This window comes from Eptatretus burgeri, chromosome 10 (genome assembly GCF_056783735.1).
Source record: "Eptatretus burgeri isolate ZD-2024b chromosome 10, Ebu_testis_v1, whole genome shotgun sequence".
Lineage (NCBI taxonomy): Eukaryota > Metazoa > Chordata > Myxini > Myxiniformes > Myxinidae > Eptatretus > Eptatretus burgeri.
The window spans coordinates 104,120,398-104,135,963 of NC_140970.1; the positions used below are offsets into that span (position 1 = coordinate 104,120,398).

Below are 15,566 nucleotides of genomic sequence, written 5' to 3' on the forward strand. Positions count from 1 at the left end.
AAGAAATTCCACTGATCTTTCTCTTTCTCAGACGTGTTTGTTTGTGGCGGATACAATGGAAATGTGATATTTGGAGACCTGTGGAAGCTCAATCTGGATTCCTTTCAGTGGACCAAGCTTCCTGCTGAGATGCCTGAGCCAGCATACTTCCACTGTGCTGCTGTCACTCCGGTAAGCTAAAATTGTTGCTTTCCCATCAAATGTAATTTCTGCACTTGCAAAACAATGAAGACATACATTTTGTCATTAGTAAATGTACCCAGTGTTGCCGGGCAATGCCGGATCCCTCTTCACCTCCCTCCTCCTCCCACCACACCCCACCCCCTCCATACTTCCACCTTACCCCTTCCCCTCCCTCCTTTTGGATATTCGGAGTCTTTAAAGGCAGACGTGGTGGATGAAAATACCCTTAGAACAATTCCTGGGTCTGACTTGGTCTGTATGCCAAATGTGTGTGGCGGTTGTCGGCCCTGCGGTTTTTGAAAAAAATGCATATAGACAGACGGACAGACAGACAAATTTTATTTATTAGATAACATAAAGAGGCTGCTAAATTCTGCATGACACCACTGATCAAAATAGTTGTGTGAAGGAGACAGTCAAGAGATTATCACGTGTAAGTGGTCACACTTGAAAATAGATGATACCAAGCAAATTGTTGTTGCCTCAACCATGGGTATTGTGTAGTCTCTGGTCAGCAGACTGTGAAATCCAGGCAGATTAGTTAAACCACTCGTCGACCTCAAAGCGGGAAACAAAAAGTCACCATCACCAGAAAGGACAGAAATTGTACCACTCATAAAATCCGGCATTTCTATTCACGTATGTCTGAATGTTATGGAATTGTTGATGTAATCTAATTTTGAGTATGACAAATTACTCACAGATCTAAGTCCAAGTTGGACAGCCAAGTCCCAGCACTGTCTGTTGCTGGGTAGATTACCATAAATTCTTCACTGTTTCCAGGGGAGGTCGAAACCTGGACGCTCTTCTTTCAGATCACTCACCAGTTCTTTGTTAGCAAAAGGTTGCTGTCTGTCCAGAGATTGAGCCACTTGTCTTTTGTGTGAAACTCAAAATATTTGCAGAGCCCCAGAAAGGTTTTGTGTGACTCGAGTTGCATCTTTGGTAGATTCTGCAGGTCTTCATGGATTGGATGGAAGCTCTTGGTTGGCTTTGATGCAGTCCAACTCTCTCTCAGCAGTCTTGCCTTCCAGCACACATCCACGGGTTGGATGTTAGACAGGTTTGGGAGCCACTGCACAGGTGTTGATTTCAGTGTACTGTTGATTATCCGCATCAGTGTTTTCAAGACAGTACCCAAGTGCTTTGTGTGGCTGCTCTCTGTCCAAACAGGAGAACGGTATTCTGTTGCAGAGTACGCAAGAGCAAGGCCAGCAGTGCGAAGAGTGCGGGCACATGATCCCCAGCTGCTACCCGCTAGTTTCCGGGTGATGTTTACTCTGGTCTTGATCTTTTCTGTGACACGTTTTAGGTGTTGGTGGAATGTGAGGATGCGATCAAGGGTGACTTCAAGGTACTTGAGGAATAGTTCATGCTTGACCGGTTTGCCGCAAAAGGAAACCTAGAGTTTGCTGTTCGCCAGTTGGGTGCTGAGATGGAAAGCGGTAACTGTTGTCTTCGTTGGGTTTGGGTGGAGGTGCCAGTAGATGAAGTATTGCTCCAATACCTTTAAGTCTTGGGACAGGGTACTGCTGAGATCTTGAAGTTCAAAGAGATCCCTTCCCTGCATCATATATTGCTCAGCTTGATGGTGTGGAAACCAAGGCCTTTCATATTATTGGAATCTTGCTTGATGAAGCGGTGTCGATGGACGTATCACATCGCCATTGCAGACAGATCGGTGGTGTCTCTGTCTTTTACCACCTCCTATCTAGTCTCGCACCCTCTGCTACTTCCGTGCTTTGGTCCTTCCCTCCCTCCACCCCCCCCCCACCCCCAGGTTACTGCAGGACTCGCACGTTCCACCATCAAACCCCTTCTGATTAATCAAGAATCACTGCTCACCGTCATTCTTTCATTCCTCTTGTGTTTTCCCCCCACCTTTGGAACAATTTCCCACACTCTCTTCAATCCCACTATTCCCTCCAGGTCTTCGAAACAGCTGTTCACCACCATCTCTTATCTTCCCCCATCCAAAACCATGATCTTTTCTACCCCCATTAATCCGCCCCCAAACCCACCTCATTCAAATGCCCAGTTTTCCTTCCTGAAAGTCCCTGTGGTATCCATCTTGTTTACACCGTGTACCCTGTCCCATCCCTCTCTCTTCCACAGATCTCCTGATGTCCCTCCCTCTCCTGTTGTTGTGCTCCCTCCCCCCTCTCACCCACTCTTGTCTTCTGCTCCCTTTGTTATATGCTCTGTGTTGGCTCTTATACAAGCTTCGACAAAAGTATACAAAAATAAATAAATAAATAAAATCTCAGATCGTTCCCCAATCCCAAACCATCATCTTTTCTACCCCCGTTAACCCCGCCCAAATTCTCCTTCCAATTTTCCAGTTTTCCCTCCTTGGAGTTTCCCCTCTGTGTCCATCTTGTCCACCCTATGCATGCGTGTTTTGCATCCTGTTTTTTGGCTGTTACGTCCTGATCCTTTCACTGGACTAGCTCTTCCACAAGCCTCAACTGCATGTACAAAAAAAAATAAAAATGATTGACCCAACATCAAATTTTGAGTTCAACATTTCCCCCCCCCTGCCCTTTCACCCTGTGATCCTCAGTCCCCACCACCTGGAGCATGAACAATGGGTCAAATCCAAAAATGCATAACATATCTCATGCGTCCCCCCATTGTTGATTGAATTTTCAAAGTTTCATTTGAAAATGTTCGCAAATGTGCCCGTAATTGCACTTATTTATTTGTTTGTTTATTTATTTATTTATTTGACCCCACCCCATGGGGTGGGGCCAAAAGTGATACTACTCTTGCACATTCGTGCCATGTGTTGATCATAACTACCAGGTTTGGTGAATTTCTGCGCAACTGTTTAGGAGGAGATAGCGTCACAGATGGACGGATAGACAGACTGAGCCAATAAAAACGTTCCCCCTTTTTTGAATTTATATTTTTACTTTTTTGAATTTTTTTTTTTTCTTCTTCATCCCGGTGTTCCAATACTCTGTTGTGCTCCATTTCTTGATTGACCAACACGTGAAATTTTTATTTTGATACTTTGTGGTCTTTTATCTCCAGGTTGTGTTGATGTTAACAATGGTATGCTCTCTGCAGACAGGCTGTATGTACGTGCATGGCGGTGTTGTTGACATCGCACAAAACCGGCGCACGTCCTCGTTGTACCGTGTGTGGCTGACCGTGCCACGTTTGCTGGAGTTGAGCTGGGAGTGTGCGCTCGCTGCTTTACCCGATATAGTGAAAGTCTGTGAAAAGGGTGACCTCCAGAATCGACTGGGACTGAGTTGGGACTTGATTGAGAGACTGCACGTCTAATTATTCTGAAGAAGAAGAAGAGCATGGAGGGGCTGTGGTTGGGGGTTACAAAGTGAGAACTGTGGGAATGCATGGAAGAAAAAATGCATAAATATTTGGCAAGGATGGTGCTGAACAGTCGTTTTTCTGCGTTTAAGAAAGTGAAGATTCGATTTTGGGATTTTTGGTGATAGGCATGTATTTGTGGGATTGGAGGGGGTGGGAGGGGGGCGGGTGGTGGGATGGGTGGATGGTGGTCTTGTAGAAAAGAGAAAATATAAGCTTTTAAAAGATTTCTTTGAGGAAGGGGCTGGATTGCTGTGCCTTGTCTGTACCAGCAAGTTTTTGCTGCATTTGGCCTTTGAACATCACAATCGCACTCTTGCTCTTTCTGGAAAAAGCAAAATTGCTCCTTGAGCCCCGTCACGCCTTCACAGTTCGGCCTTATGGTGTTGGGTTCGAGCTCGGGTCCAACATGGTCTCGTTCAGAACCTGTGAGTGGAGACAAGTATAGCACTCGTGGCCCTTCGTTTGTATTATGGTGTTGTGTTTATGTTCTCGTGGTAGCAAGGTTTGTTTGAAGTGATTGCAAAGCAAATGTAGTGCCTTGGGTTGTCGTGTCGGAGCAAGCCCTGTACCAGTATTCGAATGGAATTTTGCATCTTTGATCTCGTTGATTCCTGGTGGGGTGTTGTATTACTTTTTACTCTGAACAAGGCATGTCTACAGGATTTCATCATTGCTGCTCAGCTGCAATATCAGGAAATTGATGTGTACAAATTGTATTTTGGAAATTAATGTATAGCTTGTACAGATAGTCCAATTATCTGATTTGCCGAAATCCATACTTTTCCTTCATGGACATAAACCTGTGTTTTACAAGGCAGGTATTGCCATTTTTATAATTTATTTATTTTTTTCCAGTTGCTCGAAAAGATTGAGAATTTAACAGGTGCTCTAATAACAATGACCATTCACTTTGTCGAATTGTGACATCCGAAATGTGTGCACGTGGCAAAGCCAAGCTAGCTGAATGGGGACCTTGCTCCACAAGGAAAGTCTTCGCTGAAGCGCCATGTTGAATCCAACTCGACTCCAGGCAAATTGTATCTTCTAATCACCCATGAAAGAGAAAAGAAAAACGGTAATTTGTGGTTGCAAACTTAAAATACAGACCTTGTTGTCCAGCGGTATGCATTGCGTTGAAGTTTTGTATCATACGAGTGTTATTTGATCAAGGACTTTGTTCATCCTGCTTTCATTGAGTTGTTCTCCCTGTCTCCTGCACCATCACTTGTCACTCTATAAAACCAAGTTTCTTTCTTTCTTTCTTTTATTTTCTTTACAGGAGTGATGCTCATTGAAAAGCAAGGGAATGAACGAACAGGAAGAGAGAGTCAGGTCAGGTATGGGAGCATGTGCCAGAACAGCACGTCGCTGCATCCACTTTCCACCGGTACTCCAGGGGCCTCAGTCTGGCCATATGCCAGGCCCATCCCCATCTCCTTGAGATGCCGGTCTACCTGCTGCAACCACGAGGCACGTGGTCGGCCCATTGGCCTCCTCCACTCACGAGACTCCCTCGCTGAGGGAATGTGGTGAGCAGGATCAGCGTCAGGAAAACGAGCCCCATGTCCATAAAGCAGCAACTGACGCTCACGGACTATACAGGTAACAAATCTCATCCGATTCTCTCTCAGCAACTGCTCGTTGGACACAAAATCCGACCAGCGATAGCCAAGGATTCTCCGAAGAGACCTGATACCAAGTGAATTAAGTCTCCGTCTCAGATCCTTGGTCAGAGTCCAAGTCTCACATTCAGAGAGCAAGACTGGAAGCACCAAGGACCTGAAGACTCGGACTTTCGTCCTCCCGCACAGGTACCGGCAGCGCCATACCCCATGATCCTGTGAATCCATGACTCCCCAGGCCCGACCCAGACGTCGAGTGACCTCTAACTCACAGCCAGCAGAGACATGAATATCACTGCCAAGGTAAGTGAATCTCTCCACGACCTCAACATCCTCACCACAAACTGACACAGACAGGACAACAGCATCCAATATGTCATTGAAAGCCGAGATCTTAGTTTTGACCCAAGAAACCCGTAATCCCAGCGGCTCAGACTCCTCATTCAGCAGCTCGAGGGCCCCCAAAAGGATATCTAAAGTGTCTGCAAAGATGACTGCATCATCTGCGAAATCAAGGTCAGAGATCTTGACATTCCCAAACGATGCACCGCAGCTTGATCTCTCCGACATCCTCACTAGAATCCAGTCCACACAAGTGCTGAAAAGTGTGGGGTACACACCCCTGACGAACTCCAGTAACAACTGGAAATAAGTCAGAGATGGTACCACCACACTTCACAGCACTCTCAGTACCAGAGTAGAGTTCAGACATCAGATCGATCAGTTTTGGTGGCACCCCACGAAGACCAAGAATCCTCCAGAGGACATCCCGATTCACTGAATCTAACGCTTTACAGAGATCAACATAGGCTGCAAGCAGCCCCTGCCGAAACTCTCGTCTTTGTTCGGTGAGGACCCGAAGCGCAAGGATACGGTCAATCGTTGACCTTTGGTGTAAAGCCTGACTGCTCTGGACACTGGTGCTCAAGCAGATGGTGGCGAACCCTATCAAGAATTATCCGAGCAAAGACCTTGCCCAGCACTGAGAGCAGCGTCAGGTAATGTTTTCTTGCTTGCCTCAGGATGGACACACTTGTGAACCATGTATAATGAACGAAAGTTCTCCTCATCTGGGTTAGCTTTCCAAGCTGAGAAAGCAAGCTGCTTTGCTGCAATCGCCTCCCTGTAGGATTCGGTATACCACAGTCAGGAGGATGGAACGGAAAGTCGTGGATGGGATGGGATAATGCAGTGCAAGAGAGAAAGGAAACTCTTGTGAACGTATTCCCAGGTGGAATGAATATAAGGTGCTGTGGTGATGGTGGTCCAATCCTTCTGTGACAAAGATTGTTCAAGTCCCTGCGAGTTGGTCTGTGCAAACAGCCATATTCTCCGTCATTCATGTTGTTTCCCTTACAACAGCCAGAAAGATATGGTCCTTGAAAAAGTGAGCAGAAGAGGAACAAGAGATATGAGATGGAAAGTTAGTCAGTAGTTGGTCCAGGATGAAGGATACAGCAGTGGGATAAATCTGTTTTGGGAAGTTTTGATGATCGGGTCAAACCCATGGAGTCATGAATATCCAGTTTGCAGAGGTTGGCGGCACATGACCATAAGCATGTGTTCATATCCATTATCTGTGCCGTACCCTCCATATAAGTACCCCCCCCCCCTTTGCCATCTCCTACGTTCCCACGTTCTCCAAACCCCACCCCTTCTCTGTGTCCCCCCCCCCACACTTTCTACATCTCCCTCACCCTTCCTGCATCCCCTTCTCCGACTCCTCCCGTCGGCCCCCTTCTCCCCCTCCGCCTCCTCCCGTCCGTCTCACAAATGGAAAAAGGTAAGAAAAACCCTTTATTACGCATGAATTTTCATGTTTTCAAAAGGAAGAGAATTTTCAGGTTGTTTTGGCAAGAAATAGTTTTTCATTTCTTTTAAGTGATTCTTCACTATTGAGTGATGGAGCTAAAACCGATGATGTAGATGATTGCACCATATCTCAAAAAGTTGTGGATGGATTATGACAAAACTTGGTGGATGTGGTGGGTTACGTGCCAAGAAAAAGCCGATTCGATTTCGGTTCAAGCCTGGATCCAGATGTGGCTCATCAGTGGGATACAAAATGTAAGCGGTTCAGTCGAGTGGAGGTTTGCGCCCTTCTGAGTGCTGTTCCAGTTGTGTAAACTTTTCATTGTGGAAAACTTCCAATTTTCTTTCTGCTTCGATGCGAAGTGAAAAATGTTTCTTTAGTGCTGCCTCCGTGCAATGAAGCGAGTACCCCAGTCACCCGAAGCGCTGTCATGGTAGAAAAACTTTGCGGATTTACAGTGTCCCGTCTATTGTTTAACAGGTGAAACCAGCATACGACACAAACCAGGAGGATATTTAATAAGTGGTGTATTAAACATACTGTCTGACTTTCAAACACAAATACCATTGAATAAGAAAATATCACAATCCTTTTAAAACTCCCAAACTTTACACATGACAGGTTCAATGCTTTTAAAACTCCCAAACTTTACACATTACAGGTTCAATGCTTTTAAAACTCCCAAACTTTACACATGGCAGGTTCAATGCTTTTAAAACTCCCAAACTGTACACATGGCAAGTTCAATGCTTTTAAAACTCCCAAACTTTACACATGGCAGGTTCAATGCTTTTAAAACTCCCAAACTTTACACATGACAGGTTCAATGCTTTTAAAACTCCCCAAAGTTACACATGACATGTTCAATGCTTTTAAAACTCCCCAAAGTTACACATGACAGGTTCAATGCTTTTAAAACTCCCCAAAGTTACACATGACATGTTCAATGCTTTTAAAACTCCCCAAAGTTACACATGACAGGTTCAATGCTTTTAAAACTCCCAAACTTTACACATTACAGGTTCAATGCTTTTAAAACTCCCAAACTTTACACATGGCAGGTTCAATGCTTTTAAAACTCCCAAACTGTACACATGACAAGTTCAATGCTTTTAAAACTCCCAAACTTTACACATGGCAGGTTCAATGCTTTTAAAACTCCCAAACTTTACACATGGCAGGTTCAATGCTTTTAAAACTCCCAAACTTCACACATGACAGGTTCAATGCTTTTAAAACTCCCAAACTGTACACATGACAGGTTCAATGCTTTTAAAACTCCCAAACTTTACACATGGCAGGTTCAATGCTTTTAAAACTCCCAAACTTTACACATGGCAGGTTCAATGCTTTTAAAACTCCCAAACTTTACACATGACAGGTTCAATGCTTTTAAAACTCCCCAAAGTTACACATGACATGTTCAATGCTTTTAAAACTCCCCAAAGTTACACATGACAGGTTCAATGCTTTTAAAACTCCCCAAAGTTACACATGACATGTTCAATGCTTTTAAAACTCCCCAAAGTTACACATGACAGGTTCAATGCTTTTAAAACTCCCAAACTTTACACATTACAGGTTCAATGCTTTTAAAACTCCCAAACTTTACACATGGCAGGTTCAATGCTTTTAAAACTCCCAAACTGTACACATGACAAGTTCAATGCTTTTAAAACTCCCAAACTTTACACATGGCAGGTTCAATGCTTTTAAAACTCCCAAACTTTACACATGGCAGGTTCAATGCTTTTAAAACTCCCAAACTTCACACATGACAGGTTCAATGCTTTTAAAACTCCCAAACTGTACACATGACAGGTTCAATGCTTTTAAAACTCCCAAACTTTACACATGACAGGTTCAATGCTTTTAAAACTCCCAAACTTTACACATGGCAGGTTCAATGCTTTTAAAACTCCCAAACTTTACACATGGCAGGTTCAATGCTTTTAAAACTCCCAAACTGTACACATGACAGGTTCAATGCTTTTAAAACTCCCAAACTTTACACATGACAGGTTCAATGCTTTTAAAACTCCCAAACTTTACACATGACAGGTTCAATGCTTTTAAAACTCCCAAACTTTACACATGGCAGGTTCAATGCTTTTAAAACTCCCCAAAGTTACACATGGCAGGTTCAATGCTTTTAAAACTCCCAAACTTTACACATGGCAGGTTCAATGCTTTTAACACTCCCCAAAGTTACACGACATGTTCAATGCTTTTAAAACTCCCCAAAGTTACACATGACATGTTCAATGCTTTTAAAACTCCCAAACTTTACACATGGCAGGTTCAATGCTTTTAAAACTCCCAAACTTTACACATGGAAGGTTCAATGCTTTTAAAACTCCCAAACTTTACACATGGAAGGTTCAATGCTTTTAAAACTCCCAAACTTTACACATGGCAGGTTAAACGCTTTTAAAACTCCCCAAAGTTACACATGACAGGTTCAACGTTTTCAAAACTCCCCAAAGTTACACATGACAGGTTCAACGTTTTCAAAACTCCCCAAAGTTACACATGACAGGTTCAATGCTTTTAAAACTCCCCAAAGTTACACATGACAGGTTCAACGTTTTCAAAACTCCCCAAAGTTACACATGGCAGGTTCAATACTTTTAAGACTCCCCAAAGTTGCACATGACATGTTCAATGCTTTTCAAACTCCCCAAAGTTACACATGACATGTTCAATGCTTTTCAAAGTTACACATGACATGTTCAATGCTTTTAAAACTCCCAAACTTTACACATGGCAGGTTCAATACTTTTAAAACTCCCCAAAGTTACACATGACAGGTTCGACGTTTTCAAAACTCCCCAAAGTTACACATGACAGGTTCGATGCTTTTAAAACTCCCCAAAGTTACACATGACAGGTTCGATGCTTTTAAAATCCCCAAAGTTACACATGACAGGTTCGATGCTTTTAAAATCCCCAAAGTTACACATGACAGGTTCGATGCTTTTAAAACTCCCCAAAGTTACACATGACAGGTTCAATGCTTTTAAAACTCCCCAAAGTTACACATGACAGGTTCAATGCTTTTAAAACTCCCCAAAGTTACACATGACATGTTCAATGCTTTTAAAACTCCCCAAAGTTACACATGACAGGTTCAATGCTTTTAAAACTCCCCAAAGTTACACATGACAGGTTCAATGCTTTTAAAACTCCCCAAAGTTACACATGACAGGTTCAATGCTTTTAAAACTCCCCAAAGTTACACATGACAGGTTCAATGCTTTTAAAATCCCCAAAGTTACACATGAGAGGTTCGATGCTTTTAAAACTCCCCAAAGTTACACATGACAGGTTCGATGCTTTTAAAATCCCCAAAGTTACACATGACAGGTTCGATGCTTTTAAAATCCCCAAAGTTACACATGACAGGTTCGATGCTTTTAAAACTCCCCAAAGTTACACATGACAGGTTCGATGCTTTTAAAATCCCCAAAGTTACACATGAGAGGTTCGATGCTTTTAAAACTCCCCAAAGTTACACATGACAGGTTCGATGCTTTTAAAATCCCCAAAGTTACACATGACAGGTTCGATGCTTTTAAAATCCCCAAAGTTACACATGACAGGTTCGATGCTTTTAAAACTCCCCAAAGTTACACATGACAGGTTCGATGCTTTTAAAACTCCCCAAAGTTACACATGACAGGTTCGATGCTTTTAAAATCCCCAAAGTTACACATGACAGGTTCGATGCTTTTAAAACTCCCCAAAGTTACACATGACAGGTTCCATGCTTTTAAAACTCCCCAAAGTTACACATGACAGGTTCAATGCTTTTAAAACTCCCCAAAGTTACACATGACATGTTCAATGCTTTTAAAACTCCCCAAAGTTACACATGACAGGTTCAATGCTTTTAAAACTCCCCAAAGTTACACATGACAGGTTCAATGCTTTTAAAACTCCCCAAAGTTACACATGACAGGTTCAATGCTTTTAAAACTCCCCAAAGTTACACATGAGAGGTTCGATGCTTTTAAAACTCCCCAAAGTTACACATGAGAGGTTCAATGCTTTTAAAACTCCCCAAAGTTACACATGAGAGGTTCAATGCTTTTAAAACTCCCCAAAGTTACACATGACAGGTTCAATGCTTTTAAAACTCCCCAAAGTTACACATGAGAGGTTCAATGCTTTTAAAACTCCCCAAAGTTACACATGACAGGTTCAATGCTTTTAAAACTCCCCAAAGTTACACATGACAGGTTCAATGCTTTTAAAATCCCCAAAGTTACACATGAGAGGTTCGATGCTTTTAAAACTCCCCAAAGTTACACATGACAGGTTCGATGCTTTTAAAATCCCCAAAGTTACACATGACAGGTTCGATGCTTTTAAAACTCCCCAAAGTTACACATGACAGGTTCGATGCTTTTAAAACTCCCCAAAGTTACACATGACAGGTTCGATGCTTTTAAAATCCCCAAAGTTACACATGACAGGTTCGATGCTTTTAAAACTCCCCAAAGTTACACATGACAGGTTCGATGCTTTTAAAACTCCCCAAAGTTACACATGACGTGTTCAATGCTTTTCAAACTCCCCAAAGTTACACATGACATGTTCAATGCTTTTAAAACTCCCCAAAGTTACACATGACAGGTTCAATGCTTTTAAAACTCCCCAAAGTTACACATGACGTGTTCAATGCTTTTCAAACTCCCCAAAGTTACACATGACATGTTCAATGCTTTTAAAACTCCCCAAAGTTACACATGACAGGTTCAGTTGATCCCATTAAGCGTGAACATCGAAAACAAAGCGTTGTGACCAGATATCATAGTTCGGTACAAAAACAGAGAAGAAGGCCTTGCTAATTGAGGTGTTAATAGCAGTGATTTTTGGCTAAACGATGCAGAAATCAAGAAAATGATCAAACACCAAGACCTCAAGAATTGAGTGAGAACATCCTGGAAACTGAAGAATGCTAAAGTTGTACCAGTGATAGCTGGACCTCCAGGAATGATGAAGAAAAACCTCACAGATATTAACCATAGGGGCAATACCCCTGGGTGCTCACATGCTCGTGGCTGGATAAGGTAATCAGGCAACCGCTGGTAGGCATGGATGACCCACAAAATATATAATGGAGAAGAAAGTAAATACCTATGGATGTTTTTTTAATGTCATGAACAAACTTTAGTACATCATGGGTGATGAAGGTTGTGGTCAAGTTTCATCGAAACTGTGTGTGTAGTTTCTGAGAAGAAAGCAAATCCATATTTTTCGGGGGCAACTGCCCCTCCCCCTTACACCCCCTTAGACCCCGATTTTTCTCATGTCATGAACAAACTTTGGTACATCACGGGTGATGAAGGTTGTAGTGAAATTTCATCGGAATTGATATTTTCTTATATTGTCTGGTAATCGGCTGCCAAAGTATCAACTTCATTTGGTAATCAGCTTTCATTCGACGTCGGGGTCATTCGCGGTATTCAGTTTGTTTTAATTAAATTTAGTTATACATTTGAACACTACAGAACACGACTCGCGTTTTTGCTCGTTCCAAAAACCTCCAGTTTTTCAATACCTGGACATGCTATATGTGGTGGTTTATAGGGGTGATGTATAAGACTACTTCAATAGCATTAAACTCACTGAATATATTTTTTTTCTGTAAAAATCATCATTTTGTTAAAATTGAAGTCGATACTTGAACACTGTGTGGGTATTATGTTCTCTGAACTCTCTAGTTGTTGTCGGTGGGTCAACCTTTTGGTCAGTGGCAGGGTCGGTGTGGGGGCTGTGTCAAGAAAAGCTTGTTTCAAGTGATCTATGGAGACGGTATCACGACAACCGTCGACACACAGCAGATGAAGGTCTTATCGGAGTGTTGTAGAACTTTGGAAGACCCTTCATAAGGTTTCTGTAAGGTCTGCAAACAGCATCGCACTGTACGGATACGTGGGTGCGTGTAGGAAAACTCCTGGGGGATAAAAGTAGGGTGTGCACGGAGTTGTCACGCGCTTTCAGGGAAGACTTGAGTTGGCGATGGAAACGCTCCACCATACCATCCGGTGCAGGATGGGAAGCGACTGCTTGCACGTGGTCGGCACCCAGGAGTTGGGGCTGATTCAAACTGGCTACCACATCCGTAGTGAAAATACCGATCCGTTGTTGAAAAGTTGCTGAATACTGTGACGGTGACGTTGGATCTTGAAGCGTTTGGCATTGAAGACCCTGCTTGGCGCACACTGGCGTGGATGCATGGCCAGAGGTAGAGCATGGTGATGAGCCGCTGGGTTGCTTGATCTACCTTGGTGCATGAGCAAATGAAAAGTGTCGAAGACTATACGATGGAATGCAGTGGGAACCAAAGGCCATGATCATCCCGTCGATGTATCACACCCGAGTGTAGTGTTTATCCCTGGGAGCGGTACCTCTTGAAATGTAAGCGAACCGGTTGCAGACTGTAAATCGCTGAGCTCGTGTCCTTCCCTTGCGCTGCTGCAACTGCATTAAAATCAATGGCTGTGGTGTTCGTAGAGGGCAACGTCAATAACTCGATGTGCAAGAAAGCGTCGGCCACCAAGTATGTTGGTGATTCCTTTGACGTGCCGGATGTCAGTTGTGGAGTGCGAGACATCACTGATTTGGCGAAGTGTGGTCAGTACACGGTGAATTGTCTGGCCTCCAAGAAATGGTGGGAGTGCTTGATGTAGAGGTACAGGGCGAGTAATTCACGATCAAAGCCACTGTACCGTACTTGCACTGTGTTGGTCTAAGAATTTCAGAGTAAGCCAGTGGACGCTGGTCAGCATCGACGAACTGGAAAAGGGTCATGCCCACCAGGACCTCAGATGTGTCTACCATCAGGATTGTCACTGCTGGCTTCGGATGAAACAGGATTGAGGCGTTGGCCAGTGCGCCGTTGACCGCGTGGAATATTGACATGGTTGGCTATGACCATCGGAACACTTCAGGGTCCTTTCCAGTTGTGAGTAACTTGTTCAGAGGCTGCGGAACTGTAGCTGCATTTCAAATAAATTGATAGTAAAAGTTGAAAAGGCCCCAAAAACTCTCGCACTTTTTGCATTGAGATGACGGTCAAGGGATATCCCGAAAGATCTGGACATTCGACTCGAGCGGACGGCTTCCTGAGCCGTGAAATGCAACGACCCGAGGAGATTCAACTCCGAAACACCGAACATGTACTTCATGGGATTGATGATGAGGCCGAAGTCCTGCTAACAGGTGTGGAGGAGACGTCGGTTTCCCGATGTATTTTCTGCTGTTTTCAGGATTTCATCTCAATGCACAGGAATCTGTTGGTGCGCAGAACGAGGTCGACCTTGGAGAAGATTGTCGTGCCATGGAGTGTAGCGGTGAAGTCCTGAATGTTTGGAAGAGGGTAACGGTCTGGAACAGTCGCGTTGTTTAAGGACCGGTAATCCCCACAAGGGCGACAATGCCCAGGTATCTTTATGGCACCCTGTTTAGTGGAGAAGACATCCGATATTCAGCATTAACGTGGTCGATGTTCCACCGAGGACATTGAGCTGCGTCAAGACGTCCAATAGACGGTGATGTTTGACTTCTACAAAGAGATTGAAATGACGTAAAAAGTCCGTATCCTGGAGAAGGAGAGTATCTGGTGTCAGGAGTTGTAAACCAAGTTGTTAGTGATGGAAATGAGTGATGTCAACCCAAATCAAGCTGGAGGAGATGCTCTCCAAAAGTAACAATAGCAATGTTGTTTGTTCGCGGCACGTAATGTTAGCGACTGTTGTTCCTGTCAATTTTTTTCCGTTCAGCAGCCGATGGTGGCACCTTTCTGACCTCTGTTTCTGTATCCACAACAAAACAAAATCCACTAATATGGCGACAAGGAAAAGATGGCAACGGACGTGTGGTCCAGGTGAACTTGTCACTATTAGTTGCGGCCTGAGTCATTTGCCTGAGGGCAGTATGAGCATGGTTATCTAGACTGACGAGCATTAGCACCGAAGGTCACGCGGTACCAACACCAAACTGGAGTGTTCACTGAAGGTGAAGGTGTCACAGTAACCATGGTCATTGTAACCGCGTCCTTGCAATGATCAGTCAGGACCACGGTGGTGGGTAGTGCCGGCTCGAAACACTGCTCGCACAACTCGTGATGGAGCAACCGGTCGAAGGTGGCACGGCGGTCACTGAGAAGCTGCCGCATGTGTCTCGGTAGTTGTGTGGGTCGTTTAATCTCCGAAATCCTCGGCTGTGAGAAGTTGTTGAAAGCGGCGGTGCTCAGAGGCGGTGTTACCCTTTATGAGCTCAGGCCCCAAACTGGAGGGGCGTTCGATGGAGGTTGGAGTACAGTATCTCTCACGTCCATCATCGCTCTGTTAACTTGGAGCCAACAATGTAATTGAACCTCCACAAGTCGGTGGTGATATTTCAGGTGTCCAATTGGGTTTTTCACTTGTGCAGACCGCAATGGCGGGTCGATAGGCCAGACTTGGTGTGACATGGCCAGATGAGATGATGTCCCGCGTTTCCCACAATGTGATAGGTGGGACCGCGGCGGAGTGGTGACCGGTCCAGGATTGTGCCCAACAGCACAGGAGACCGCTTCGGCAGCACCGACGCTCTGCACG

The 15,566-nt window shown here is 44.1% G+C and overlaps 1 protein-coding gene across 2 annotated transcripts in view; it reads left to right on the forward strand.

The window, feature by feature from the left end:
- KLHDC10 (kelch domain containing 10) overlaps positions 1-4,714 on the forward strand; it is a 69,782-nt gene extending 65,068 nt beyond the window's left edge. The window contains exons 8-9 of one of the 2 annotated variants that reach the window (XM_085899774.1): positions 32-171; positions 3,260-4,714. In XM_085899774.1, the coding sequence (XP_085755900.1) occupies positions 32-171; positions 3,260-3,337 (218 nt within the window). In that variant the 3' untranslated portion in view covers positions 3,338-4,714. Of the gene's footprint in view, positions 1-31; positions 172-3,255 lie in introns of both variants that reach the window. The other variant, XM_085899773.1, reaches the window with a different exon arrangement.
- The last annotated feature ends 10,852 nt before the right edge of the window (positions 4,715-15,566 follow it).